Source organism: Sus scrofa, unplaced genomic scaffold (genome assembly GCF_000003025.6).
Source record: "Sus scrofa isolate TJ Tabasco breed Duroc unplaced genomic scaffold, Sscrofa11.1 Contig944, whole genome shotgun sequence".
NCBI lineage: Eukaryota > Metazoa > Chordata > Mammalia > Artiodactyla > Suidae > Sus > Sus scrofa.
In genome coordinates this window covers 277,118-302,813 of record NW_018085356.1, presented here as the reverse complement: position 1 = coordinate 302,813, position 25,696 = coordinate 277,118, and the positions used below count along the sequence as shown (strand labels likewise).

Below are 25,696 nucleotides of genomic sequence, written 5' to 3'. Positions count from 1 at the left end.
TGTCCCAGGCGCCAGAGCCAGCGGTGGTGCCGTCCGTGTCCATTGGCCTCTTACACTTCCAGGATCTGTCGTGAAGAAAGGCACCGTCTGTCCTCCGTGTGCTTTCTGTTAACAGAGGAAGGGAGGTTGGGACGGGGGAGGTGACCTTAAACGGGGGGTCAGAAAATACCTTCGCGCAGGCCAGTCGAGTGGCGGGCGGCAGGAGCCCTCCGTGGGCTGGGGAGAGAGCCTCCGCGCAGATGGCGTAGCTGGGCCGCGGCCGCCGTGGAACGAGCCTGGCACGCCCCGGGCCGGGGTGGCGGCGCGAGCGGTGGGAGACAGGCCCGCGCGAGGGTCCTCGGCTCCTCTTGTGCGTGTGATGAGGAGCCCCCGGGGCTCTTACTGCTTTGACCACTGACGTCCTTCGAGACTCCCTGGTTGCCGTGTCGGGAGGGGCTGGACGCAGCAGGCGCGCCCGGGGACCAGGTGGGAGGCAGGCGCTGCTGGGTGAGAAATGCAGTGGGACCCGGGGCAGCAGCAGCTGTGGCGAGAGGTGGATTCCGAAGGGGCCCAGGGGCGTTTGCCGGCGGCCCGGATGCCTTGCGAGGAGGACAGCCAGGAGGTGAGAATGGAGTCCCAGGACTTGGCTTGCGGTGCCGCCCGACCGCTGTTGAGACGGGAGGAGAAGGGGGTGCTTGGGCCCGAGGGGGGCTCGGCCGTCTGTTCACTGGCCGTCGCGGAAGACCTCGCCCGTGCCGCTGGCCGCCGCGTGGGGAGGCCGCGTGCGGAGGGGCCGCGGGGGTGTCTCCTCTCACAGACCCGCGTTCCGACTGGGGGAGCGGACGAGAGTGTGCAAACGGAGAGGGGCCCTGGAGAGAAACGGCAGGAGGGACGCCGAGCGCCTGCTCGTGCGTTGGGGATGGGAGGCCGCAGCTGCCCTGGGCTGGCCGGGAGGCTCCTTGGGGAGAGCCCGGGTTTCTGGGAGGCTGGCCGGGGCCGCTCTGCAGCGGGAGAGCCCCAGGGCAGGCAAGGGCTGCCAGGGTGGCGCGGGGGGCACAGGGAACAGGGGCAGCCATCCCTCAGGGCCCCGTGTCTCCCTGGCGTCGGGGTCGTTTGGGGGGAGGGCGCCGTGGAGGAGGGCTGCCGCCTGACGGGTGCCTCGTGCAGGGTCTCTGTCCCCGTGATGAGGCGGGGGAGCAGCTGGAGGCTGGGGGCCGGGGGCCAGGGGGACGCACCAGCCCGTCGGCTCCATTGTTTCCCTGTCAGGCCGGCTGCCGGGGCTTCTCTCCCTGGACGCCCGCTGGGCCGCCTCTCCCGGTGACAGAGCCGTGGGCGCGGGTGGCGGCGGGTCGGCGCCAGGCAGCCTCCGTGGGTGGTTTCCTTCCCGGGCCTCCGCTGACCTCCAGTCTCCCCAAGTGAGGCGAAGGTGCGTTCGGAACTGAGACTTTGGGAGGAGAGCCGGGGCGGGGGTCTTTGTGCAGCAAGAGCTGGGGGTGGGGGTGGGGGGTCCCCAGCTCTGCCGGCACCAGTCACCGGCGTCCTCCCGGGGTCAGCGGATGGGGTACTGCTGTGGCCCTGCCGCCGAGATGGGCCTGCGATGCGTCCTTTCCCTGAAAAGTGCTAAAGGCTTCTCGTTTTGAACTGTCCTCCTCTCACCGCGACGGGTTTGACGTCAGGGTTTCGTGCGGGTGGTCGCCTGCCTTTGGTGCGTGTTCGCCTTTACCCGTGAGCTTTCCCATCTTGTAATTTCCTTGTGTTCAGTTATGGCCTTTCTTTTCCGCTTAGAGAAGTTCCTCCAGCTTTTGTTGTAAATCTGGTTTGGTGGTGGTGAATTCTTTCAGCTTTTTGAAGACTTGTAATTTTGAAAACACGTTTTTATTTCATCTTTTAGCGTGTTCTTTGCTCGAGATGATATGTAGTATTTATTTAACATAAAAATGAACTCACACGAGGCATTTGATCACTCTGCTGTGGCACAGCTGAGGAGGGGGACGGAAGGAGGGTGACACCGATGGGAAACATGCGTTATTCTGCTCTGCTGGCCAGTCCTTAAAGCAGACTCTGTAGCATCTCGTTTGCAGTGAGCTTGCCTCCGAGTGAGACTTGACATAATCCTTGCGGATAAGTCTTCATGCCCTTAAATTATCTAACATTCCTGGTGTTGTACTTGTGTATTAAACAACCAGGGAATTACATGCTGTTTAGCAAAGAAAACCCTCTGTGGTCAGGGAAGGAAATGCCTGCAGGTCGTCCCTCTCCGTCTGTTGAAGACTCTTGGAGTGATGTGCCCAGGGGCTCCCTTCTCACACAGGAGCTGAATGGCCTGTGTTCCTGAGTGTTCCCGGATCCTTGGGGCAGCGCCTCAGGTGTTCGTGGGGGACAGTGATCATGCAGGGGTCTGCTCAGACTGGGCTTTGTGTTGTTCACCTTTGATGAAAGAATAGAAAGCCTGTTCCTTGGGTCTACACTGACTACTCAAGATTTAAGGTTACCGTTTTGGAAGTTGAGAGAGAACTTTTGTTCCCTTTCGGATCACAGACCTTTTTTTCTGTAGGGTCTTTGGTCAAGAGCCTTTACGCTGAGTATCTGAAACGTCAAAGGGCCTGTCTTGTGCCTGTCATGGCACGAGAGCCTGTCATGGTAAGTTCTCCCATCACTCATGAGTTTGTGTCCTTAGATTATCTCTGAAGATAAAGGAGGCTGAGGGTTACTTTTCAGGCAGCAACTAAGAAACACTAAAATTAAGATCATTTTGAAATGAAGGTTACAGAAATATATATATATATATATATATTTTTTTTTTTTTCTTTTTGTCTTTTCTAGGGCTGCACCCACGGCACATGGAGGTTCCCAGGCTAGGGGTCCAGTCGGAGCTATAGCTGCCGGCCTGCACCACAGCCACAGCAACGCAGGATCCGAGCCGCGTCTGCGACCTACACCGCAGCTCATGGCAACACCAGATCTTTAACCCGTTGAGCAAGGCCAGGGATCGAACCTGCAACCTTGTGGTTCCTAGTCGGATTCATTAACCACTGAGCCATGATGGGAACGCCGAAAGTTACAGAAATATTATGGAACTAGAGATTCCAACCTCACCATGAGATAATCTTGCTGTCATGGACTGAATTGTGTCCCCCCGAATCCCTGTGTTGAAGCCCCAAACTCCATTATGACTGTAGTCCTTTAAGGAGGTGACTGAGGTTAAATGAGGTCGCATGGGTGGGGTCCCTATCCAGTAGGACTGGTGTCCTTCTGAGAGGGAGACCCCAGGAGTGCACCCACACAGAGAAAGGACCACGTGAGGACCCGGGCGGCGGTCGTGTGCATGGAGGGCGAAGGCCACAGGTGGGACCATGCGCCCTGCAACACCTGGACCTCAGACATCCAAGCTCCAGGACTGCGGTGAAGTCCACGTCTGTTTCGACCAGCCAGCCTGTGGCATTTTGTCACAGCTGCCCAACTAGGCCGAGACCCTCAGTGCATCATCCTGTCTTTCGACACCCTTCAACAGACTGAATAAAAGGGCTCCGAACTAGTGGGGCTGAAACACACATAAACAGTGGCAGTATCGTGAGGTATGTGCAGGACGCAGTCAGCTCAAAAGGGGAGCGGCCTCAGGACTGGGCAAGCAGGGCCAGTCGAGGAAACGAGGTTTCATCCAGCTTTGTTTTGAAAGCATGTGTGAGGAGGGTGGAGTAGAACAAGAAGGAATGTGCTAGACCAAGGGAGATCTTCCAGGGCTGAGTGGGTGGGTCTCAGGCGTCCCCAGGCAGGTGGGTGAGGGCAGGTTAGGAGGGGCAGGGCCAGCTCTGCGGAGGATTTGTGCATCCCAGCAAGGAGTTTGGACTGGACTCTGGAGTCTAGACCAGTGTCGGAACAAATGCAGATGCCTCCTACAGCCAGGTGGGTGTTGTGGCTGTGAGGGCACAGGAACAGGGGAACTTTCTGTGGTAGGAGAAATATTTTGTGCTGTTCGATATGGTAGCCACCAGCCATGGGTGGCTTATTCATTTGAAAGGTGGCTAGTGGGACTAGGGAACTAAACAGTCATTTAGTTTACTTTTAATTAGTGAAAATGTAAGTGGCCATATGTGGCTAATGGCTGTTGTGGGACAGCACAGCAGAAGGTATGCTCTGCTTAAAGGCACTCTTTTTGAAAAAGAGCCGTGCCATCAGCGTATCCTTATGCAGTTTTCTATCCCAGCTGTTGACATCGGGGAGGAGATCAAGAACCCGCAAATTGTTGAAAACAGAGATGGCCAACTTCATGTTTTTTTAAAAAGGGCTAAGAGGGTGGTTATTCTTGGGTGCTTTATTTTAAGCAGGTCTTCCTTAAAAACTAATGGAGCTAGCAAGGTTTTTTAAGGTATTAAGCAGCAGTAGGAATATTCCTGTGTGATGTCTGTCTGTCTCTCTCTGATTTAGAATGATTTTTCCGGCAGCATGTAGAGAGTCGTCTGAGTGACTGTGGCATTGAGAGCAGAAAATTAGGTTGTGAAAGAACCCACCGGGGTGAGACCGTGATGGCCTGGTCGGGGACGGAGCCAGTGGGCGGGGAGGATGCTCTGAAACAGATGCCGCAGGCCATGCCGTGTGGAGCTGGCCCCCAGGAGGACGCTCCAGTTCCTGAAATGAGCGGCTGGGACGTGATGGGCTGTTCGCGCAGGTGTGGAACACGCAAGGATGCGTCTGCTTCATGCCTGCTGAGTGTGAGGCATCTCTAGGGGTCTGCGTGATGGTGTCCAGGGAGCCTTGGGTGTGTAGGACGAGCGCTTTCTGGAAAGGGCTGGTCTCAAAGCAGAAACTGGGAAGTCAGTGGCTAAATCGTAATCGAAGCGTCTGTCCTTACCCTGTGCGGTCTGCGTGATGGTGTCCAGGGAGCCTTGGGTGTGTAGGACGAGCGCTTTCTGGAAAGGGCTGGTCTCAAAGCAGAAACTGGGAAGTCAGTGGCACCGAAATCGTAATCGAAGCGTCTGTCCTTGCCCTGTGCGGAAACCTGGGTAACGCAAAGGATGCCTAGGACCAACCCTTGAGGAACCCACACCCAAAAGGGAAAGGCAAAAGAAGGAGACCACGGGAAGACTCAAGAGGGCACAGCAAGAGCGCAAGCAGGGGTGCGGGCGTCTGTGCAGCCGAGGCAGGAGAGGGTTTCAAGACAAGGAGCATTCATTTGTGGGTCTGGAGGATTTTCTAGGTCAGTGGTCACAGCCAAATCATCAGGTACAGATGACTCCCTTCCCCAGATCTCGTTGCAGTGGTAGCAGTTTTGAAAATTGAAAAGCATTTCACAGCAGTCTAGGTTCTGGAAGGTCAGAAAGGTGGATTTGCACAGTGAGCGCTGTCTGGGCGGAGAAGCCAAGAACGAGGCAGATGAGGAGCCGAGCTGGGGGAGTGGGAGTGGTGGTGAGGATAGGGTGTCGTTTCCAGTGGCCAGGCCACTCCCTTGGGAGGAAGGGTGCTCGGAGGGCAGGCTCACCTCTGCCCAACAGAGCGGCTTCTTACTCACACTCCTCACAAGAGTTGGTTCCAGTGGGAGCTGTGCAGCTGAAACGTTGGGAAACACGGGAGGGGATGTTGACGTTCCCCTTTCAGCTCCGAGAGTGTTCTAAGTTCTGGTCATGAGCCTCCAATATGAATCACACTATAGTGTGGTTTCATCTCACCAGCTGGTGTTCAAAAGCATTCTTGCATTGAATATGGAAAAGAATATATACGCGTAGATAAAAGGCTGACTCACTTTGCTGTACTCCAGAAACTAACACAGCATTATAAATAAACTGTACTTCAATTTAAAAAAAAAGGAAAGCAATAAGTTTAATACCTAAATGATTAAAATTAAACAGAAGGAAAGATGGAGTGTTGGGGAATATATGGGATAAAGGGACTTCTCAGGTTCTGCTGCATAAACCACAATGGAAAACTGCTAGCATCACTGTAGCGGATCATGTGAATACTGTGTGATCCAGCTATTCCACTTCTAAGCGTATACTTAGCAGAAGTGCATTCGTATATTAAAACCAAAGTGCTAGAATATTCATAGAGGGAATACCTGAATGTTCATGATAGCTCCAAACTAGAAATGACCCAGTGCTCATCAGTAATGGATACATGGTTCTGTCTTTATAGTAAAAACATTCTTTCATTAAATGTCTGTGTTTTTTAAAAGGTTTATAATTTATTTACACATTTATGTGCAGTATTGTAGTTCAAGACTGATACCTCTGTCTCAGGAATGAACACATCTAGCCAGCAGAAAATCAGTAAGGACATAGTTGAGCTAACCACTTCCATGAGTCATCATCATCTATAGACTGCTTTGCCCGACCGCAGGAGAGTGGAGTTCTCCTCTCTGCCCGACCGCAGCAGAGTGGAGTTCTCCTACCTGCCCGACCGCAGGAGAGTGGAGTTCTCCTACCTGCCCGACCGCAGCAGAGTGGAGTTCTCTTTGCCCGACTACAGGAGACTGGAGTTCTCCTCTCTGCCCGACCGCAGCAGAGTGGAGTTCTCCTCTCTGCCCGACCGCAGGAGACTGGAGTTCTCTTTGCCCGACTGCAGCAGAGTGGAGTTCTTCTCAAGCGCACTGGAAGCATATCTGACATTGAATCATGTGTATACCTGAAACTAATATAATGTTATATGTCCAGTGTGTTTCAATCAAAAGAAGATCAATAATCTAAGTTTCTACCCTAGGAAACTAGAAAAAGAAGACAAATCCAAAGTAAGTAGAATAAAGTAATAAGAATTAGACCAGAAATCCATGAAATTGATACGTCTGGCCAAGGGTTTATCAATTTTGTTGATCTTTTCAAAGAACCAGCTTTTAGTTTCCTTGTTCTTTTCTGTGGTTTTCTTCATTTCTATTTCATTGATTTCTGCTCTGATCTTATGATTTCTTTCCTTCTACTAACTTTAGGTCTTATCTGTTCTTCCAGAAATCCATGAAATTGAAAACAAGATTCAATAGAGAAAATCAGTGAATCCAGAAGTTTTTTGAAAAGATCAATAAAATTCATAAGCTTCCACCTAGTCAGGCTAACGAAGAAGGAGAGAGGACATACATTACTAATACCAGAAACAAAAGAGGGGAAATCATACTTTTGGACGTTAAAAGAATAACAAAGGAATACTATGAGTGACACTGTGCCACCAAACCTGATAACCTAGATGAAATCAATTCCATAAAAGACACATTTGCCAAAACTCACACCAGAAGTAGATGATCTGAATAGGCCTATAGCTCATAAAGAAATTGAGTCAATAATTAATTACCTTCCAAAACATAAGAGCTCTGGACAGATGGGTTCAAGGGTGAATTCTACCAGGCATTTAAGGAGGAAATGATTCTGGTTCTCTATAGTCTCTTTCATAGGATGGAAACAGGACATGCCTCCCAACTCCTGTTAGTTTTGCATTACCCTTATACCAAAATAAGACAAAGACATTACAAGAAAAGAAGACTGTAGACTGGTATCTCTAATGAAAATAGATGTAAAAATCCTCAACAAAATATTAGCAAATTGAATCCAATGATCTATTAAAAGAATTACATGTTATGGTCAAGCAGGATATATTCCAGGTCTGCAAGGCTGGTTGAGTGTTCAAAAATAAATTAATAGAATACATCACATCAACAGGCTAAAAAAAAAAAAAATCAGGAGTTCCTGTGGTGGCGCAGTGGTTAACGAATCCAACTAGGAACCATGAGGTTGTGGGTTCGGTCCCTGCCCTTGCTCAGTGGGTTAAGGATCCGGCGTTGCCGTGAGCTGTGGTGTAGGTTGCAGACGCGGCTCGGATCCTGCGTTGCTGTGGCTCTGGCATAGGCCAGTGGCTACCTCTCCGATTCGACCCCTAGCCTGGGAACCTCCATATGCCGCAGGAATGGCCCAAGAAATAGCAAAAAAAAAAAAAAAAAAAAAAAAAAAAACAAACACATGATCATATCAATAGATGGAGAAAAAGCACTTGACAAAATTCAACACCCACTTATGATAAAAAAAACCCTCCAATAAAGTAGGAATAATAGGGGAACTTTCTCAGTTTGATAAAGAATATCGATCCCAGAACCCCACAGCTAACATCATTCTTACGATGAGAAACTCAAGCTTCCACAGTGAGATCAGATGGGGGAGCAACGTCTCCTCATCACTTTTTTTCAACATTGTCCTGGAAGTTTTAGCTAATGCAATAAGACAAGAAGAGTAAGCGAAGGTTATATAGATTGGGAAGGAAAGAAATTAAACTCTGTAAATAACATGATCATCCATGTAGAAAACCCAAAATAAAGCAAACAAAAACCTGGAACTAATAAGCAATTATAGCAAGATTACAGGACACAAAGTTAAAGTTAATTATTTCCCTATATACCATCAATGAACATGTGGCATTTGAAATTAAAACACAATACTGACCAATGGGCCTAATCAAATTTACAAGCTTTTGCACAGCAAAGGAAACCATAAAAAAGAGGACAACCTATGGAATGGGAGAAGATTTTTTTCAAATGATGCAATTGACAAGGGCTTAATCTCTAAAATACACAAACAACTTCTACAACTCAACAGTTATATCAACGACTCTTTTGATATAACACCAAAGGCATGATCCATGAAAGAAATAATTGATAAGCCGGACTTCATTAAAAGTAAAACTTCTGCTCTGCGAAAGACAGTGTCAAGAGGATGAGAAGACAAGCCACTAACTGGAGAAGAGTTTTTGCAAAAGGCACATCTGATAAAGGGCTGTTACCTAGAGTATACAAAGAACACTTAAAACTCAACAATAAGAAAGCAAGTAACTTGACTTAAAAATAGGCCAAAGACCTTAACAGACATACAGATGGCAAATAGGCCTATGAAAAAGATGGCGCATTCTTTGTCATCACGGAAATGCAAGTCAAAACAAGATACTGTTAACTCACTTATTAGAATGCCCCAGGTTTAGAACACTGACAACTCCCAATTCCGCTGAGGATGTGGGGCAGCAGGGGCACGTTCACGGCTGGTGGGAACGCAGAGTGGCGTAGTTGCTTTGGAACATTGTCCGCTGGCGTCTTACAAAATTAGACGTGCTCGTACCGTATGATCCAACAGTCACGCTCCTGGGTATCTACCCAAAGGAATTGAAAACATAGGTCCACACAAAACCCTGGGCATGGATGTTTTCAGGGGCTTTAATTCATCATGACTCAGGCTCGGGAGCAGGTAAAACGGATGTCCTTCAGGGGTTGATAAATAAACCGGTTCATCCAGACAACGGACTTTATTCAGCAGTAAGAAGAAATGGATTATCAAGAGGAGTGCGTGTTGCTACATAAAAGAAATCGAGCTGAAAAGGCTATTTCCTCCAACTATGCTGAACAACTATGGAGGTAGCCAAAAGAGTAGTGGTTGCCAGGGGTTCACGGTATGGAGAGAGGGATGTCTAGTCAGAGCACAGATGGTTTTAGGGCAGTGAAGGACGCTGTATGATTTCCTGCTGATGTGTCCTTACTTATTTGTCCAAACCCATGGAATGTATGTATGACAGCAAGAGTGAACCATCTGCACTTTGGGTGATTATGATGTGTCAGTGTAGTTTTATCATTTGCAACAAACGTACCACTCTGGTGGGGGTGCCAGTAATGGAGACTGTGCTTGTTGGAACTCTCCGCCCGGGTTTTGCTTGTGAGCCTTAAACTGCTCTAAAGCAAAGAAAAGCATAAGAGGGAAGGAAAAAAAAAAAAAAAAAAAAAAAAACCAAGGGAAAAAAAAAAACCAGCAAGCAAAACCAACATTCTGAAAAACAAATCTGCAAGCCCAGATGAGTTCACCGACAAATTTTATCAACTTTTTAAAAAAGAAGTAACACCAATTTTATATAGTCTCCCATGTATTTTAAAACTTAATTTTGGAATAATTTTAATCTCATAAGAAGTTTCAAAAATAGTACATAGAATTCATTCCATTTCCTACAGCACCATATAATCATAGTGCATTATCAAACCACCTTCCATATAAATTACAAAAGATTATTGTGAGCAGAAATTTAACGAGTTCAGGGAGCTCCTGTTGTGGTTCAGCGCTTCGTGACCTTGAGCTCTAAAACACATGTCCTTCAGACGCAGCTTGGATCTGGCGTTGCTGTGGCTGTGGCGTAGGCCAGCAGCTGCACTCCAGCTCGACCCCTAGCCTGGGAACTTCCATGTGCTGTAGGTGCAGTCCTTAAAAAAAATTTAACAAGTTCAAAAGTGTATGAAGTAAAAAATGAAATCTGTCTAACACCCGCCCCAAGCCAAATAAATCACTTTCTAGGGTTAACCACTACTAATAATTTGTTGGGGGAGTTCCCATTGTGGCACAGTGGAAAAGAATCCGACTAGGAACTGTGAAGTTGCGGGTTCGATCCCTGGCCTTGCTCAGTGGGTTAAGGATCTGGCATTGCTGTGAGCTGTGGTGTACGTCATAGAGGCAGCTCAGATCTGGTATTGCTGTGGCTGTGGCGTAGGCCAGCAGCTGCAGCTCTGATTCGACCCCTGGCCTGGGAACCTCCATATGCCATGGATATAGCCCTAAAAAGCCAAAAAAAAAAAATTTGTTGGGTATCACTCTAGACACTTTCTGCACAGGCAGAAATATGCTTACATGTGTGTAAATCGAGTCTAATTTGTTGTACCAGAATTATGTCGTTTTGAATAAACATGTGTAAGTGATGCCCACCCCCAGGCCCCTCAAGTGCCAGGGTGTTTTAGGGCCGACAGAGTTCTGCAGTAATGACGTGGCGGCGTTTCCCTTCGTCCTCCTTGTTTTCCCGTTATTTGCTGGTACGTGAGACGTGCACTGCCGTCCTTGTCCCGGGACCCTGAGGAGGTGTGAGGTGCCTTTGCGTAGGTTTTCAGAAATTGTGTTGCTGGGTTAGAGGCTTGAGGATATCATTTGGGGTTTGGCATTTGTAATCCTAAGTGAGTTTGGTTGGTAGCTCTGGCGGTCAACCTCAGCCACACATTGTACCGCCGCCTGGAGGGCTAGTGAGAGCAGCTGCCCACAGGCCGCCAGCATGGCCAGAGATGTTTCCAGAATTGCCCAGGGCCTGGCGCAGAGCCAGGGTAGACCTCCACCGTGTCTGGGATCCCCTCTGGCTGGCGGTCGGGGTTACCCCGGTTATGTGCCGGTTGTGTGCCGTGGATTGGTGAGCGTGCTCTACTGTTTGTCTCTTTGGTGTTCCCTGAACTTGGGGTCAGAAGTCTTGGATGCGAGTCCCTTTGTTAGCGCTTTGGTTTTGGCCTGGAGTCTGTTTTGGCTTCCACTTTGCTCTCTGTGCCTGGAAGCTTTCCATTTGGTTCAGAAGGCCTTCAGGATATCATGAGCACCAAGGAGGGTTACTGCATTTCCTTTCTGAAAACCCTGGTGCCTTCACCATGTAAACGTTCATTTGAAATGGGAACGTGAGACGAAACTACTTCTAGGAAATGAGCACTTAATTTTCAAGTATCAAAATCAAATGCTCAGAGTTCCCGTCATGGCTCAGTGGTTAACGAATCCGACTAGGAACCATGAGGTTGCGGGTTTGATCCCTGGCCTCACTTAGTGGGTTAAGGATCCAGCGTTGCCGTGAGCTGTGGTGTAGGTGCAGACATGGCTCGGATCTGGCGTGTCTGTGGCTGTGGTGCAGGCCTGCAGCTGTAGCTCCAATTCTACCCCTAGCCTGGGAACCTCCATATGCTGAGGGTGCTACCCTAAAAAGACATAAATAAATAAAGTTGTTTACAAATTGAAACTCAGTGAGCAAGATCATACAATTCCATCCTGGATCCCATGTGGTCTGTGAGTGTTCAGCGGGTGTAAGATGAGGCCGATGCAGCCCAAGGTCCACTGCAGTCAGCAGAGGCAGGGTTGGGGTCACTGCATCCACGTGGGGTGATGCTCAAAGTGAAGGGCTTCGCAGGAAAAGTTGGCAGTAGAGCGAGGTTTATTACGTAATGTCGGGTAAAGTAAGAATACACAGACGCAGAGCGACACACACGCTGCAGAACCTCCTCAGACCCAGAGACCGTGCCGTAGAGCGTCGCCCTGAGGAGCTGGTGCTGGAGTGGCGTGGGGACGAGGAGTACATCCCAGGATGAGGGCAGCTGGCTCTCTGGGGAGGGGCCTGGCTGGTGAGCGGGTCAGAGCAGAGGCTCTAAGCCGAGGGCGGACGGAGCAGGACCTGGAAGCCCCCAGGCTCCTCTTCTGTAGGAGGCACATCACCGTCTACCCAGAGGCTTTCGGTGAAGCGTGGTCTGGATGCCAGACACTCAGAAGTATTGGTCTTTGGACAACAAATCAGAGTTTATCTGCAGGAAACCCTTGGTGAAACCCTCGGTAAGTGCTGGCAGCCCGTGCCGTCTCATTCCCAGCTCACTGCTTTGCTTGCTTGTTTGCAGCAGGTGGGTGGCAGGGAAAGAGGAGCAGGGGAGGGGGGGTCCCAGGAGGGCTTGCAAAACACTGAAAGCTTTCTGTTGAAGACACTTCACCCAAAGAACAAGATACCAGCGGAAACTGTAATATATATTTCTACAAAATAAAGTCTCCAAAACGTCCCAGAGCCACCCCGAGTTGTCCAGGAAACCAGCTCTTGCTTACACTGAGAAGCGTTTCCCTGCAGACATGTTTCCTGCCTTGTTCCTGGGTGGGTTAACGCATTTTCAGGTTGTTCTTCTTTACAACATTTTAGCAGAACAGCAGTCCTGTCCCCGTGCCCTGGCCAGGGACACCCCTCGGCCTGCGAGGGCTGGTTTCCTGCAGGCCCTTAGAGCAGTACTTCCACAGCCAGCACAGAGGCACTTGAGGATCTTGGTAAAATGCAGATTTGGGGAGTTCCCTTCGTGGCCCAGCGGTTGGCAGACCCGACTAGGGTCCATGAGGTTGCGGGTTCGATCCCTGGCCTTGCTCAATGGGTTAAGGATCTGGCGTTGCTGTGAGCTGTGGTGTAGGTCACAGACAAGGCTCTGATCCTGCGTTGCTGTGGCTCTGGTTTAGGCCAGTGGCTGTAGCTCTTTCAACCCCTGGCCTGGGACCCTCCATATGCTGTGAGTGCAGCCCTAAAAAAGTAAAAAAAAAAAAAAAAAAAAAAAATGCAGTCTTGGATTCTGTCCATCTGGGGTGTGGCCGCAGAGTCTGCAATTCCGACGTGCTCGTAGGGGATGCCTGTCAGTTTTCAAAACTGAAGTGTTATTCGTAGAAAGTAGGAGTCACCCTTTCTGGTGTGTGGTTCTGTGAATTCGTGACATGCATGCAATTGTGGCACCACCACCGCAATCAAAATGTGGAATCATTTCCTCTGCCTCCAAAATTCTTCTGCCCCTTTGTGGTCCGTGTTCCTTCTACCCTGTCGCCGGCAACCACTGTGCTTCCTGTCCCTGTGGTCATACCTGTCCCAGGAGGTTGTGCAAATGGGATAATTCAGTGTGTAGCCTTTTAAGCCTGGCTCCTTTCACTTAGCAGTATTGGGTGAGGTCTTTCCAGATGGCTGTGTTTATCCGTCATGTGTTCCCTTTTGCTGCTGAGGAGCATTCCGTTGTGTGGGCACATCATGCTTTGTTTACCCAGTCATCAGGTGAAGGACGTAAATGTTTCCAGACTTTCCATTAGGAATGAAAATTTGGAACTTTAGAAGAAATGTAATTCTATTTTTTCATTGTTGTTTTAGGTGACATCACTCAAAAGGGATATGAAAAGAAGAGGGCAAAGCTGCTTGCACGTTATGCACCACTCATTCAAGGTAAGGTCAATACACATCTCATGACACTGATTTAAAATTGATTTTGGTTTCACGTTGGTTTGTTTCGTATTCTATTAGGAAGAGCTGGGCAAATAATGTGTCTACTCCTGAACTGTGAAGTCCAAAGACAGACATTATAATGTGTAGCTCCGGTTTGGTACAAGCGTCATTCCCAAATAGGTATAATTTCCTTTTGTGGCCACAGATCATGATTATTTTTATGGTGATTTTTAACAAGGGGCATTTCCTTTCTTAGGTTTGGAACAAATATTACAAGGATATCAGTTCTTCCCACCTTAGGCTGATGTTTAGAGTCACCCCATCAATGTTTCAACAGAGATTTTGGGAGTGGAATCTAATAAGCTAATTTAAAATTTTATAGACAAGTTTAAAGGGATTCAAAACATGATAAAATAGAACAAGGTGGGAGGATTTGCCAACTAGGCTATGAAGAGTTGACATCCGCTGTCGTCATTAAGACAGCCTGGTTCGGCACAAGGGTAGACAGCTGGGTTGGCCGAGCAGAACATGGAGCCCAGACAGACACGTACCTCTGTGGACACCTGGCTTTTGGTGGGTGGGTGTCACAGGTCACGGTGCTGGCACAGTTCCTTATCCATGTGTGAGACACATGACACTGGACACAAAATCCAGCTCCATGATATTAAAGGCCTAACTGAAAGGCAAAAACTGTAATAGCACCTTTGGAAGATCATATAGGAAAACTCTCACCACCACTAGATAAGAAGGATTTCTTAAGCCCCTAAAGGTGCCAAAAAGCGGCAACTGTGAAGGAAAAGCTATAAATTGGAGTGTTAAAATTAAGAATTTTGTCTTGGAGTTCCCATTGTGAATCAGCAGTAACGAACCCAACTGGTATGTATGAGGACACAGGTTTGATCCCTAGCCCCTGTAAACTGTGTGTAGGTTGTAGACACAGCTCGTATCCCGGGTTGCTGTGGCTCTGATGTTGGCTGGCAGCTGCAACTCTGATTTGAAACCTAGGGTGGGAACTCCCACATGCTGCAGGTGTGACCGTTAAAAAAAAAAAAGCACAGTGAAAGAAGATAATCGTAACACAAGTAATGGAAAAAGGGCCAGTATCCAGAGCCTTGTAAAGCAGCACCATCCACCAGAGCCTTGTGCCACAGTGCATGCAGTCTGTCACTGCCTTGTCCAGGACGCTGACCACTAGCCACGTGTGGCTACTGAGTACTTGTAGTAGTGTGCCTGGGAGGCTGAACTTTTCACTTAATTTTAATGAATTTCAACCTTAAATACCCAGAAAGTCCCTCAACATGATTGTTTTAAAGGCCAATATAAAAATGGGCTAAAGACTTGAGGAGTTCCCGCCATGGTGCAGCGGAAATGAATCCGACTAGGAACCGCGAACTTGCGGGTTCCATCCCTGGCCTCGCTCAGTGGGTTAGGGTCCAGCGTTGCCATGGAGCTGTGGTGTAGGTCAAGACATTGCTTGGATCCTGTGTGGCTGTGGCTGTGGTGTAGGCTGGCAGCTGTAGCTCCAATTCGACTCCTAGCCTGGGAACCGCCATGTGCCATGGGTGTGGCCCTAAAAAGACAAAAGACAAAAACAAAACAAAACAAAAAAATGGGCTGAAGACTTGAATAAGTATCTCATTAGAGGAAACCCTAATAGTCAGCAAGGAAACAAAAATACTTCACCTTGGGGGTGGTCAGAGAGGCACAGACTGAACCACAGGTCCCTTGGGTTGTTGGAGAGGGTCAGACGGGAGTGTGCCAGCAGGGTCGTGGGCCCTGGCAGGGTGGAGAGGATGTGGCTCGCCCTCAGGCAGAAACCCTGCCTGCCCACACCTCGTTCTTGTTCTGTACACAGAATGCTTCTTCCGCAACTGACAAGTGCTGAAATGTCCATCAGCCGAATGTACACGTATCAGCAACGATGCCTCTCATAAACATAATGGGGGGTGACAGAAACAATTACCTGAGAGTATGACCAGTAAAACTGAACGACCCCCTGAGAGTGTACCCAGTGGAACTGAACGACCCCCTGGGAGTGTGACCAGTGGAACTGAACGACCACCCGAGAGTGTGACTAGTGGAACTGAACGACCCCCCGGGAGTGTGACCAGTGGAACTGAACGACCGCCCGGGAGTGTGACCAGTGGACTGAACGACCGCCCGGGAGTGTACCCAGTGGAACTGAACGACCCCCCGGGAGTGTACCCAGTGGAACTGAACGACCGCCCGAGAGTGTGACCAGTGGAACTGAACGACCGCCCGGGAGTGTACCCAGTGGAACTGAACGACCGCCCGGGAGTGTACCCAGTGGAACTGAACGACCGCCCGGGAGTGTGACCAGTGGAACTGAACGACCGCCCGAGAGTGTGACCAGTGGAACTGAACGACCGCCCGGGAGTGTGACCAGTGGAACTGAACGACCGCCCGGGAGTGTGACCAGTGGAACTGAACGACCGCCCGAGAGTGTGACCAGTGGAACTGAACGACCGCCCGGGAGTGTACCCATTGGAACTGAACGACCCCCCGGGAGTGTGACCAGTGGAACTGAACGACCGCCCGGGAGTGTGACCAGTGGAACTGAACGACCGCCCGGGAGTGTGACCAGTGGAACTGAACGACCACCCAGGAGTGTACCCATTGGAAGTGAACGACCACCCGGGAGTGTGACCAGTGGAACTGAATGACCACCCGGGAGTGTGACCAGTGGAACTGAACGACCACCCGAGAGTGTGACTAGTGGAACTGAACGACCCCCCGGGAGTGTGACCAGTGGACTGAACGACCGCCCGGGAGTGTACCCAGTGGAACTGAACGACCCCCCGGGAGTGTACCCAGTGGAACTGAACGACCGCCCGAGAGTGTGACCAGTGGAACTGAACGACCGCCCGGGAGTGTACCCAGTGGAACTGAACGACCGCCCGGGAGTGTACCCAGTGGAACTGAACGACCGCCCGGGAGTGTGACCAGTGGAACTGAACGACCGCCCGAGAGTGTGACCAGTGGAACTGAACGACCGCCCGGGAGTGTGACCAGTGGAACTGAACGACCGCCCGGGAGTGTGACCAGTGGAACTGAACGACCGCCCGAGAGTGTGACCAGTGGAACTGAACGACCGCCCGGGAGTGTACCCATTGGAACTGAACGACCCCCCGGGAGTGTGACCAGTGGAACTGAACGACCGCCCGGGAGTGTGACCAGTGGAACTGAACGACCGCCCGGGAGTGTGACCAGTGGAACTGAACGACCACCCAGGAGTGTACCCATTGGAAGTGAACGACCACCCGGGAGTGTGACCAGTGGAACTGAATGACCACCCGGGAGTGTGACCAGTGGAACTGAACGACCACCCGAGAGTGTGACCAGTGGAACTGAACGACCGCCCGGGAGTGTGACCAGTGGAACTGAACGACCGCCCGGGAGTGTGACCAGTGGAACTGAACGACCCCCCGGGAGTGTACCCAGTGGAACTGAACGACCGCCCGGGAGTGTGACCAGTGGAACTGAACGACCCCCCGGGAGTGTGACCAGTGGAACTGAACGACCGCCCGAGAGTGTGACCAGTGGAACTGAACGACCCCCCGGGAGTGTACCCAGTGGAACTGAACGACCGCCCGGGAGTGTACCCAGTGGAACTGAACGACCGCCCGGGAGTGTGACCAGTGGAACTGAACGACCGCCCGAGAGTGTGACCAGTGGAACTGAACGACCGCCCGAGAGTGTGACCAGTGGAACTGAACGACCACCCGGGAGTGTGACCAGTGGAACTGAACGACCCCCCGGGAGTGTACCCAGTGGAACTGAACGACCGCCCGAGAGTGTGACCAGTGGAACTGAACGACCGCCCGGGAGTGTACCCAGTGGAACTGAACGACCGCCCGGGAGTGTACCCAGTGGAACTGAACGACCGCCCGGGAGTGTGACCAGTGGAACTGAACGACCGCCCGAGAGTGTGACCAGTGGAACTGAACGACCGCCCGGGAGTGTGACCAGTGGAACTGAACGACCGCCCGGGAGTGTGACCAGTGGAACTGAACGACCGCCCGAGAGTGTGACCAGTGGAACTGAACGACCGCCCGGGAGTGTACCCATTGGAACTGAACGACCCCCCGGGAGTGTGACCAGTGGAACTGAACGACCGCCCGGGAGTGTGACCAGTGGAACTGAACGACCGCCCGGGAGTGTGACCAGTGGAACTGAACGACCGCCCGGGAGTGTACCCATTGGAACTGAACGACCCCCCGGGAGTGTGACCAGTGGAACTGAACGACCGCCCGGGAGTGTGACCAGTGGAACTGAACGACCGCCCGGGAGTGTGACCAGTGGAACTGAACGACCCCCCGGGAGTGTGACCAGTGGAACTGAACGACCCCCCGGGAGTGTGACCAGTGGAACTGAACGATCACGAGAGATTATAACCAATGAAACTAAATGATCACATGAGAATATATGCAGTAAAACTAAAATAATGCCGCACTGCCGTTTGCGACCTTGTCATAGCTGGTAAAGACTGGCAGGGAGGGAGGCGGTCTGCCCGGAGGTGAGCGCGCCGTTTCCTTGTGAAGTGAGGCTGGAGGGGCCCCGGGAGCTCTAAGGCAGTTGAGTGTTTGTTTCTTAACTAGCACAGTGGTTCTGTATTTTTTCCTATAAAATAGTCTGTAAACTGAACACAAGTTTTACTCTGCCTATGTCGGTATGATATATTTTGTAGTAAATCAGTAAGAAGAAGGCTGAAGAGACTCTGTATGCCGACATTCATTCGTCCAAAATAAAATAGAAACGCACACTGAGACTGGAGGAAACTGTCACAAGCGTCGTGACGTCCATTTGCCTGACACTCACAGCAGCTGTCCAGCTGGGTGCTTGCAGGCCATTGCATTTTTGCTCTGAGCAGGGCCAGGGGTGCTTGTTGTGCATCCCCGTGGGCACAGGGCAGAGGGGTGTTAGCATAGACCGTCAGCTTCTCTTCCAGGTGCTATTATTTTACACCCTTAAAATCTAGGTGACTGCTTACTTAACCATTCGAATTAGTAAGACACATGTAAGTATCAAATATGCAAATATGGATAGAAGACGAATATGCAGGAATCAATAGCTTTTTGGCCATATTTCTGTTAATGAAACAACTCATATTCGTAATGGCAATAAACTGTCAAAAAAATTTTTTTTAATTCTTTTTGGGGCCGCATCTGTGGCATATGGATGTTCCCAGGCTAGGGATTGAGTCAGAGCTATAGCCGCTGGCCTACGCCCCAGCCATAGCAACGTAGGATCCGAGCCATGTCTGCGACCTACACCACAGCTCATGGCCACACCGGATCCTTTAACCCACTGAGCGAGGCCAGGGGTTGAACTCGCATCCTCATGGATCCTAGTCGGGTTTGTCACCACAGCAGGAACTCTCTGTCAAATGTTTTTGGGACATTTAGCAAGAAAGCCACAGAACCTATGTTAGGATCATACAATCTATTTGAAAAAAGTAACCAAGAACCTAAAATAAACAAATATCTTAAATGGAAAAATTTAATATTCCAGAACTACTTCCCAAATTAACATGTGACTAAGATGCAGTTCAGTCTGGATAGCCATGGCTGGTTATCCCTACCCCAAACCTGGCATTGGAATAATATCCCACTTGAAGAAGAAAAATTCTGAGCGTAGCCAGTACATTTTTAAGAATAGCAGTGAGAAAGGACTGGCCTTCAGGGTGTCAGGCCTGATTGTGTGCCGCTGAGGGTCCCAGCAGGAGCGTGTTGGTGGAGGGCCTGGGAGGGAGGGGCACCGAGAGGTGATTTCAAGGAGTTCCCGTTGTGGCGGCGCAGTGGAAGCGAATCCGACGAGGAACCAGGAGGTTGCGCGTTTGATCCCTGGCCTCGCTCCATGGGTTAAGCATCTGGTGTTGCTGTGAGCTGTGGTGTAGCTCGCAGATGTGGCTTGGACCCTGTGTTGCTGCGGCTGTGGTGTAGGCCGGCAGCTATGGCTCCGATTGGATCCCTCTCCTGGGAACCTCCATATGCCATGGGTGTGGCCCTAAAAAGAAAAGAAAAGAAATGATTCAGGAGAATTCAAAGGAGGGAGGGTTTACTTAATTAACCGGCACCCTCCCTGTGGAGGCAGCAGTGGGACTCTTCTTTCTGTAACTAGTGAACATAAACTTCAGAAGGATTAAAGCTCTAAATATGTTTGTAATTAGAAAATACTGTGAAATTCAGGAGCAAACCTTTGAGTGGGGATAGGAGACCTGGAAAAGCAAAGCAGTGTGCATGGCTCCCGATGAAGGAAAGCATTGCGGAGTGGCTGAACCGCGACGAGCCGGCCGGGGCCCTGGGAGGTGTATGCAGCCCAAGCGGTGCCTCCAGCTGACCAGGGCTTCCTGCAGGCCCTCTGGGGGCTCTTTAGCTGGATAGAGTTAGCAGAAATTCAAAGAAGAGGACATACAGATGGGCAGTAAACATTAAAGTATGTTCGGCCTCACGGGGAGACATGGAAATGCAAATTAGTGAACCATTTTTCTCCTATCAGATGGGCAAAATTCTGAAGCTTGTGACATGCAGTGCTGACAGAGGTGTGGGGTAGTGGCACATGGTGGGAGTGCCAATTGCTCCAACCTTTCTGAGAAGTTATCTCTGGGTATCTGTTAAAATTAAAAATAGACCTGCTCTTTCATCCAGTTATTTCCCGTGGGGTTTGTTATCTTTGCTGGATAAATGAACGGCTCTCAGTAAAAGCACCATTTGGATGTGTAAGTGTGAGCATGTCCGTAGGCGCACGCGTTACCCTGCAACAGGCCTGTTTCTAGTCCATGATGCGTAAGACTCTGTATATTCTCCATTATGGACTTGAAAGAAATTTTGTCCAGTGACAAGAAACAAGACGCCACAAACAGAGCTGACCGGCACTGCTGTATGTTACACACGTTTATGCATGGATACATATGTGTGTGTGAATACGTTCACATTTTGAAGAGCTAAGCCTTGGCTTCCAGGGAGGGTGTTCTGTCCACTGTATGCCCAACACCCAAAATGTGGTGCTTAAAACTGTGGCAGCAGCATCTGTTCTGCCCATAAACCTGCAGGTTGGCCAAGCTCTGAGGGCAGCAGCTCCCTGTCCCTGGAACCAGAGCCTGTGTCCCAGGGGATGGGGGCTCCTCGGTCACAGCCGTGGGGTAAGTGCTGGGAGTCTCAGGCAGCAGAGCACTGGGCCCCGTGGCCTCCAACTCCTGTCCTCTCAATGTGTCATCACAGAGAACTGAGGGGCTGGGGGGCCTTTCATGACTGGCCTTAGAAGTCACCCAGCGTCCCTTCTGCCATACCGGGTCCATCAGAGGTCACGACCTAACTGGCTCAAGTGGGGATAGGCTGCTGATTTTCAGGCACTGACAAGGGCTGGGGAAGCTGTGGGGCTGGAGTCCCTGCTGGCCATGGTTATGAAATGTCTTGAAACAAAGGCTAAAATTAGGCAGATTATTATTATTATTATTATTGTCTTTTTTTTTTTTTTTTTTTTTTGCCATTTCTAGGGCCGCTGCCATGGCGTGTGGAGGTTCCCAGGCTAGGGGTCCAATCAGAGCTGTAGCTGTCAGCCTACACCAGGGCCACAGCAACGCAGGATCCAAGCTGCACCTGTGATCTGCACCATAGCTCACGGCGATGCGGGATCCTTAACCCACTGAACGAGGCCATGGATTGAACCCACAGCCTCATGGTTCCTAGTCGGATTCGCTAACCGCTGAGCCACAGGGGGAACTTCTTAAGCAGGTTATTTCGATGAAACCCAACTGAAGGCTTTGTTTCGTGCTATTCTTAAACACCAGCAAGTTAGGATTCAGACAATATCAGGGACTCTGTTTCATGGCCTGTGCTTGTCCACTGTTCCTTTACTCATCACACGGTCACAAGGCCTGTGTTTGGGGCCGTGGATGTGAGAGCCTGTGGGCCTGCGATGGAGCGTGAAGACCCCACACCTGCAGGTGTCGCGGGCAGAGGCTGTCAGCACCTGAGGCCTCCGAGCCTCTCGCTCCTCTCCTGCCCTGCTTCTTTTCCACCTGTGCCTGAGGGCAGCTGGCGACACCCTTGGTGTGGCTTTGTGGGCTCTTGCCTGCTGGGTTTGCTGACACCATGGACAGTGCCAAGAAAAGAGACGCTGGCCATTTCACAAGGGCTGTGTGTGCTGTGCCATGAGGACAGGTTGGGCCGGCCCTGGGTGGAGGGGGCTGGAAGTGGGCCTCGCCGACTCCATCCCTGCCCCAGGCTCAGGGTCTTCTGGGGGGTGGAGGAGGGCACGTGCTTGGTCCTGGTGTGCGGTGGGGGCTGTGTAGCAGTGTGGGAGAGCGGGGGCCGTTTTACATGGGTTTTTCCATTATTGGGAAAGCAAAATGTTTACCCAAAACATTCCTGTAAATCGTGTTTCAGGAGCAGACCCATCCCTCCAAGCAGAGAGCAGACTCCCTGGGCCCGCACCCTCCACGGCGCCCGCACTCAGACCGCAGAAGCCACGGCCCAGCAATACACGGGATGAGCGCTTCAGGTCAGGTAGGGACCAGAGACCTACAGGCTCAGCTTGGACATGTGTCTCTGCTGTGAAATTCTTTTCACTTGAGTGATAATTGACCGAATCATGTTTTTTAAGAAAAGATATAACTTTGACATAATTCAGCATGTTTTAATGTAGTGTAATTGCACTCGGGATGCTTACAGTAATCTCAGGAGAAAGCGAGTCCTTCCTTCCCCACTAGCTTAGTTTCTGCAGATATTTGTGTCCATTTCTCCACCTAGAGCTTTGGGTGGGTGTTGGTGGTTTTATGCCTTAGGGACCAGCTTTCCTAGTTTAGTATTTTTTTCATTCTCTAATTTTGGAGATTTCCTTCTAATTAGATTTCTGCAACTCTTTCAGTGCTTTTATAAATATTTAAATTTTTCTCCGGCATTTTATTTGAATTACCAGACCACCTATTGAAAAAAATCATGTTTTCGGTTATAGATAACATATTGATAATTTTTTAATATTCTTTCACCTGTTTAACAATATTTTCTTTTCTTTTTTTTTTTTTTTTTTTTTTTTTGTCTTTCTGTCTTTTCCAGGGCTGCTCTCACAGCACATGGAGGTTCCCAGGCTAGGGGTCTGATAGGAGCTGTAGCCACCGGACTACACCAGAGCCACAGCAACGCCAGATCTGAGCCGTGTCTGTGATCTAAACCACAGCTCACGGCAATGCCAGATCCTTGACCCACTGAGTGAGGCCAGGGATTGAACCTGCAACCTCACGGTTCCTAGTTGGATTCGTTAACCACTGAGCCACGATGGGAACTCCTGTTTAACAGTATTTTCACCATCGTTTGATTGAATTATTTCCTTTATATTTAAGCTCTTTCGGTAAACTTTATGTAAAGAAAAACTTAGTGATGAAGAAATGGCCATTTTTGTCTTAATATCTAAAAAGAATATTAAAATGTTAAATATTATTGTGTCAACATGGGAGTGTGTTGAAGTGATTTGAAAAAATTTTGATCAGATAATTTCTTACCAACTTAATATACATCAAAAACTTCATTGCACTGATGATAGTTTCTTTTCTGATTACATAAATGATGCATGTCATACAGGCTATTACACCAGGTCTAAGAGCAAAAGGAAACGTGACCTTAACTCCCTGACCCCGAGATGGGCGGCTCACTGAGTGGTGTCGCCTTTGGTCCTGTGCTCCACCAGAGGGGTCGTGGAGGCGTCCCGTCCCTGCCTGGCCTCCTCCTCTGTTCCCCCCGCTTCCTCTCCGTGTGACGGACACTGATGACCGGTGTGCTGCCCTTGTGATCTGTGTCTGGTTCTTCTTTTACTTTCTGAAAATAAGGCCTTTATCAGAAATGTGCTTTGCTCTTCTTTTCTCCAAGGCTTTGTGTGGCTTTTGCATTTTCTTAGAATGGCTCTTGTAGCAGAAATTTTTGATTTTAATGAAGTCCAGCGAATCAGCTTTTCATGAGGAGTGCTTTCGTTCTTGTATCAAAGAAGTCTTTGCCAGGAGTTCCTGCTGTGGCACAGTGGGTTAAGAATCCAACTGCACTTGGGTTGCTGCATAAGGGCGGGTTCGATCCCTGGCCGGTGCAGTGGGTTAGAGTATCCGGCATTGCTGTACCTGTGGTGTAGGGTGCAGCTGTGGCTCAGATTCCGTCCCTGGCCCAGGAACTTCCACGTGCCGCGGGTGCAACCATAACATTTAAAAATTTTTTTAAAAGAAATCTTTTCTAAACCTAAGGTCAAAAAGATTTTTATAGTTTTAGGTTTTATCTTTAGGTCTATGGTTTAGATTTTAGTTAATTTTCCTATGAGTTTAAGCTATGGCCCCAGACTTAGTGTTTCGAGCTTGGGAATCCCATCGTCGCTTGCGTTTGTTGAGAAGCATTGCCTTTGCTTCTTTGTCTAAAAGCAGCTGCACGTGCGTGTGTGACTTTCTGGGCTCTGTCCTAGTCTCCTGCTGCATTTGCCTCTGTACGGCAAGGCCTTGCCCTCTCAGTGACGGCAGCTTAGCAGTAATTGCTCACATCGGCTGTGTTATTTCTCCACGCCTGCCCTCACCCTTGTTTCCTTGCAGGTACTGTGTCTTTTTCCCCCCGGCACTTTTAAGATTTTTCTCCTTCACTGGCTTTGAGTGATTTGGTTGGGCTGAGTCTTGGTGTGGTTGTCTTCGTTCCTCGTGGTGGGGTTTGTCGCGCTTCTTGGGTCTGTTGTTTTATACTGTCTAGTGTTGATATTGCCGAGATTTTTAGTCTCCGCTGTCTCATCTGTGTTTAGGTTTTGTCTGTTTCTGAGTCAGCAGTGAAGTTGAAGTGTGTGTCCGCGGTCACAGCCAGCTCTGTTGTAAGGACTCCTGGGTCTGGCTCCCACTCCTGAGCACTGTCTTCCATGGATGTTTTTGGTTGTATGTCTGGGAATGTTCTTATTAGACCCTCAAGTTTAAATGGTTATTTGGCTAGGAGTTCCCTGGTGGCTCATCAGGTTAAGGATCTGGCGTTGTCACTGCTGTGGCTTGGGTCACAACTGTGGTGCATGTTCAATCCCTGCCTGGGAACTTCTGCATGCTGTGGGCATGGCCAAAAAAAAAAAAAAAAAAAAAAAAAATGAGGAGTTCCCGTGGTGGCGCAGTGGTTAACGAATCTGACTAGGAACCATGAGGTTGAGGGTCCAATCCCTGCCCTTGCTCAGTGGGTTAACGATCCGGCGTTGCTGTGGCTCTGGCGTAGGCCGGTGGCTACAGCTCCGATTCAACCCCTAGCCTGGGAACCTCCATATGCTGCGGGAGCGGCCCAAGAAATAGCAACAACAACAACAAAAAAGACAAATGACAAAAAAAAAAAAAAAAAAAAAAGAGATAATTGGCTTATGTAACTCTAGGTTCAACACTTTTTTCCTTCAGCTGCGTTGTCTTGTGTCTAGTGGTGACTATTGAGTAAAGTCAGTGTGTTTCTTGGTCCTTTAAGTTGATTTACACTTCTTTTTTTTTTTTTTTTCCCGGAAGCTTTTAGAATTGTCTTATTACTCTCTTTGATGTTTAAAAAAACTTTTTTGCTGCACCCAAAACATGTGGAAGTTCCCGGTCCAGGGATCTTCCCTGCACCGCGTGCTGTTGTGACCTGCGCCACAGCAACACGAGATCCTGAGCTACAGGAGAACTTCCTATAAATTTCATTTTAATACACCTAGGTGTGAATTTTTTATCTTTCCTGATCAGCACCCTATAAACCATTTTACTGTAAGGTTTCTAAATGCTTTAAAGAGGTCTTGTTGGAGAAAAATTTGGACACATGGACTTGATCCTGTGATGAGCCCCTGGCCTTGCTGTCTGGCTCCCGCCACCCCCACCACACTCAGTCTTGGGTTTGTCACCAGCCCCCTGCTTTCTCCCCTCCCCAGGGACTTTGAAGCAGATTCCAGAGACCATGTTATTTCATGTAGATGCCATCATATCCTCAGTCTCTGTATCTGAAAAGAATGC

General features: G+C 49.7%; 1 protein-coding gene across 12 annotated transcripts in view; it reads left to right on the top strand.

The window, feature by feature from the left end:
* The window catches only part of DIP2A (disco interacting protein 2 homolog A), a 103,512-nt gene that overhangs the window by 9,117 nt on the left and 68,699 nt on the right, over positions 1-25,696 (top strand). For 7 of the 12 annotated variants that reach the window (XM_021082484.1, XM_021082480.1, XM_021082476.1 and 4 more), the window contains exons 2-3: positions 13,642-13,713; positions 22,122-22,241. In XM_021082484.1, coding sequence (XP_020938143.1) covers positions 13,642-13,713; positions 22,122-22,241 — 192 coding nt within the window. Of the gene's footprint in view, positions 1-2,533; positions 2,620-11,653; positions 12,315-13,641; positions 13,714-22,121; positions 22,242-25,696 lie in introns of those variants that run through there. The other 5 variants (XM_021082475.1, XM_021082481.1, XM_021082482.1 and 2 more) reach the window with 3 other exon arrangements.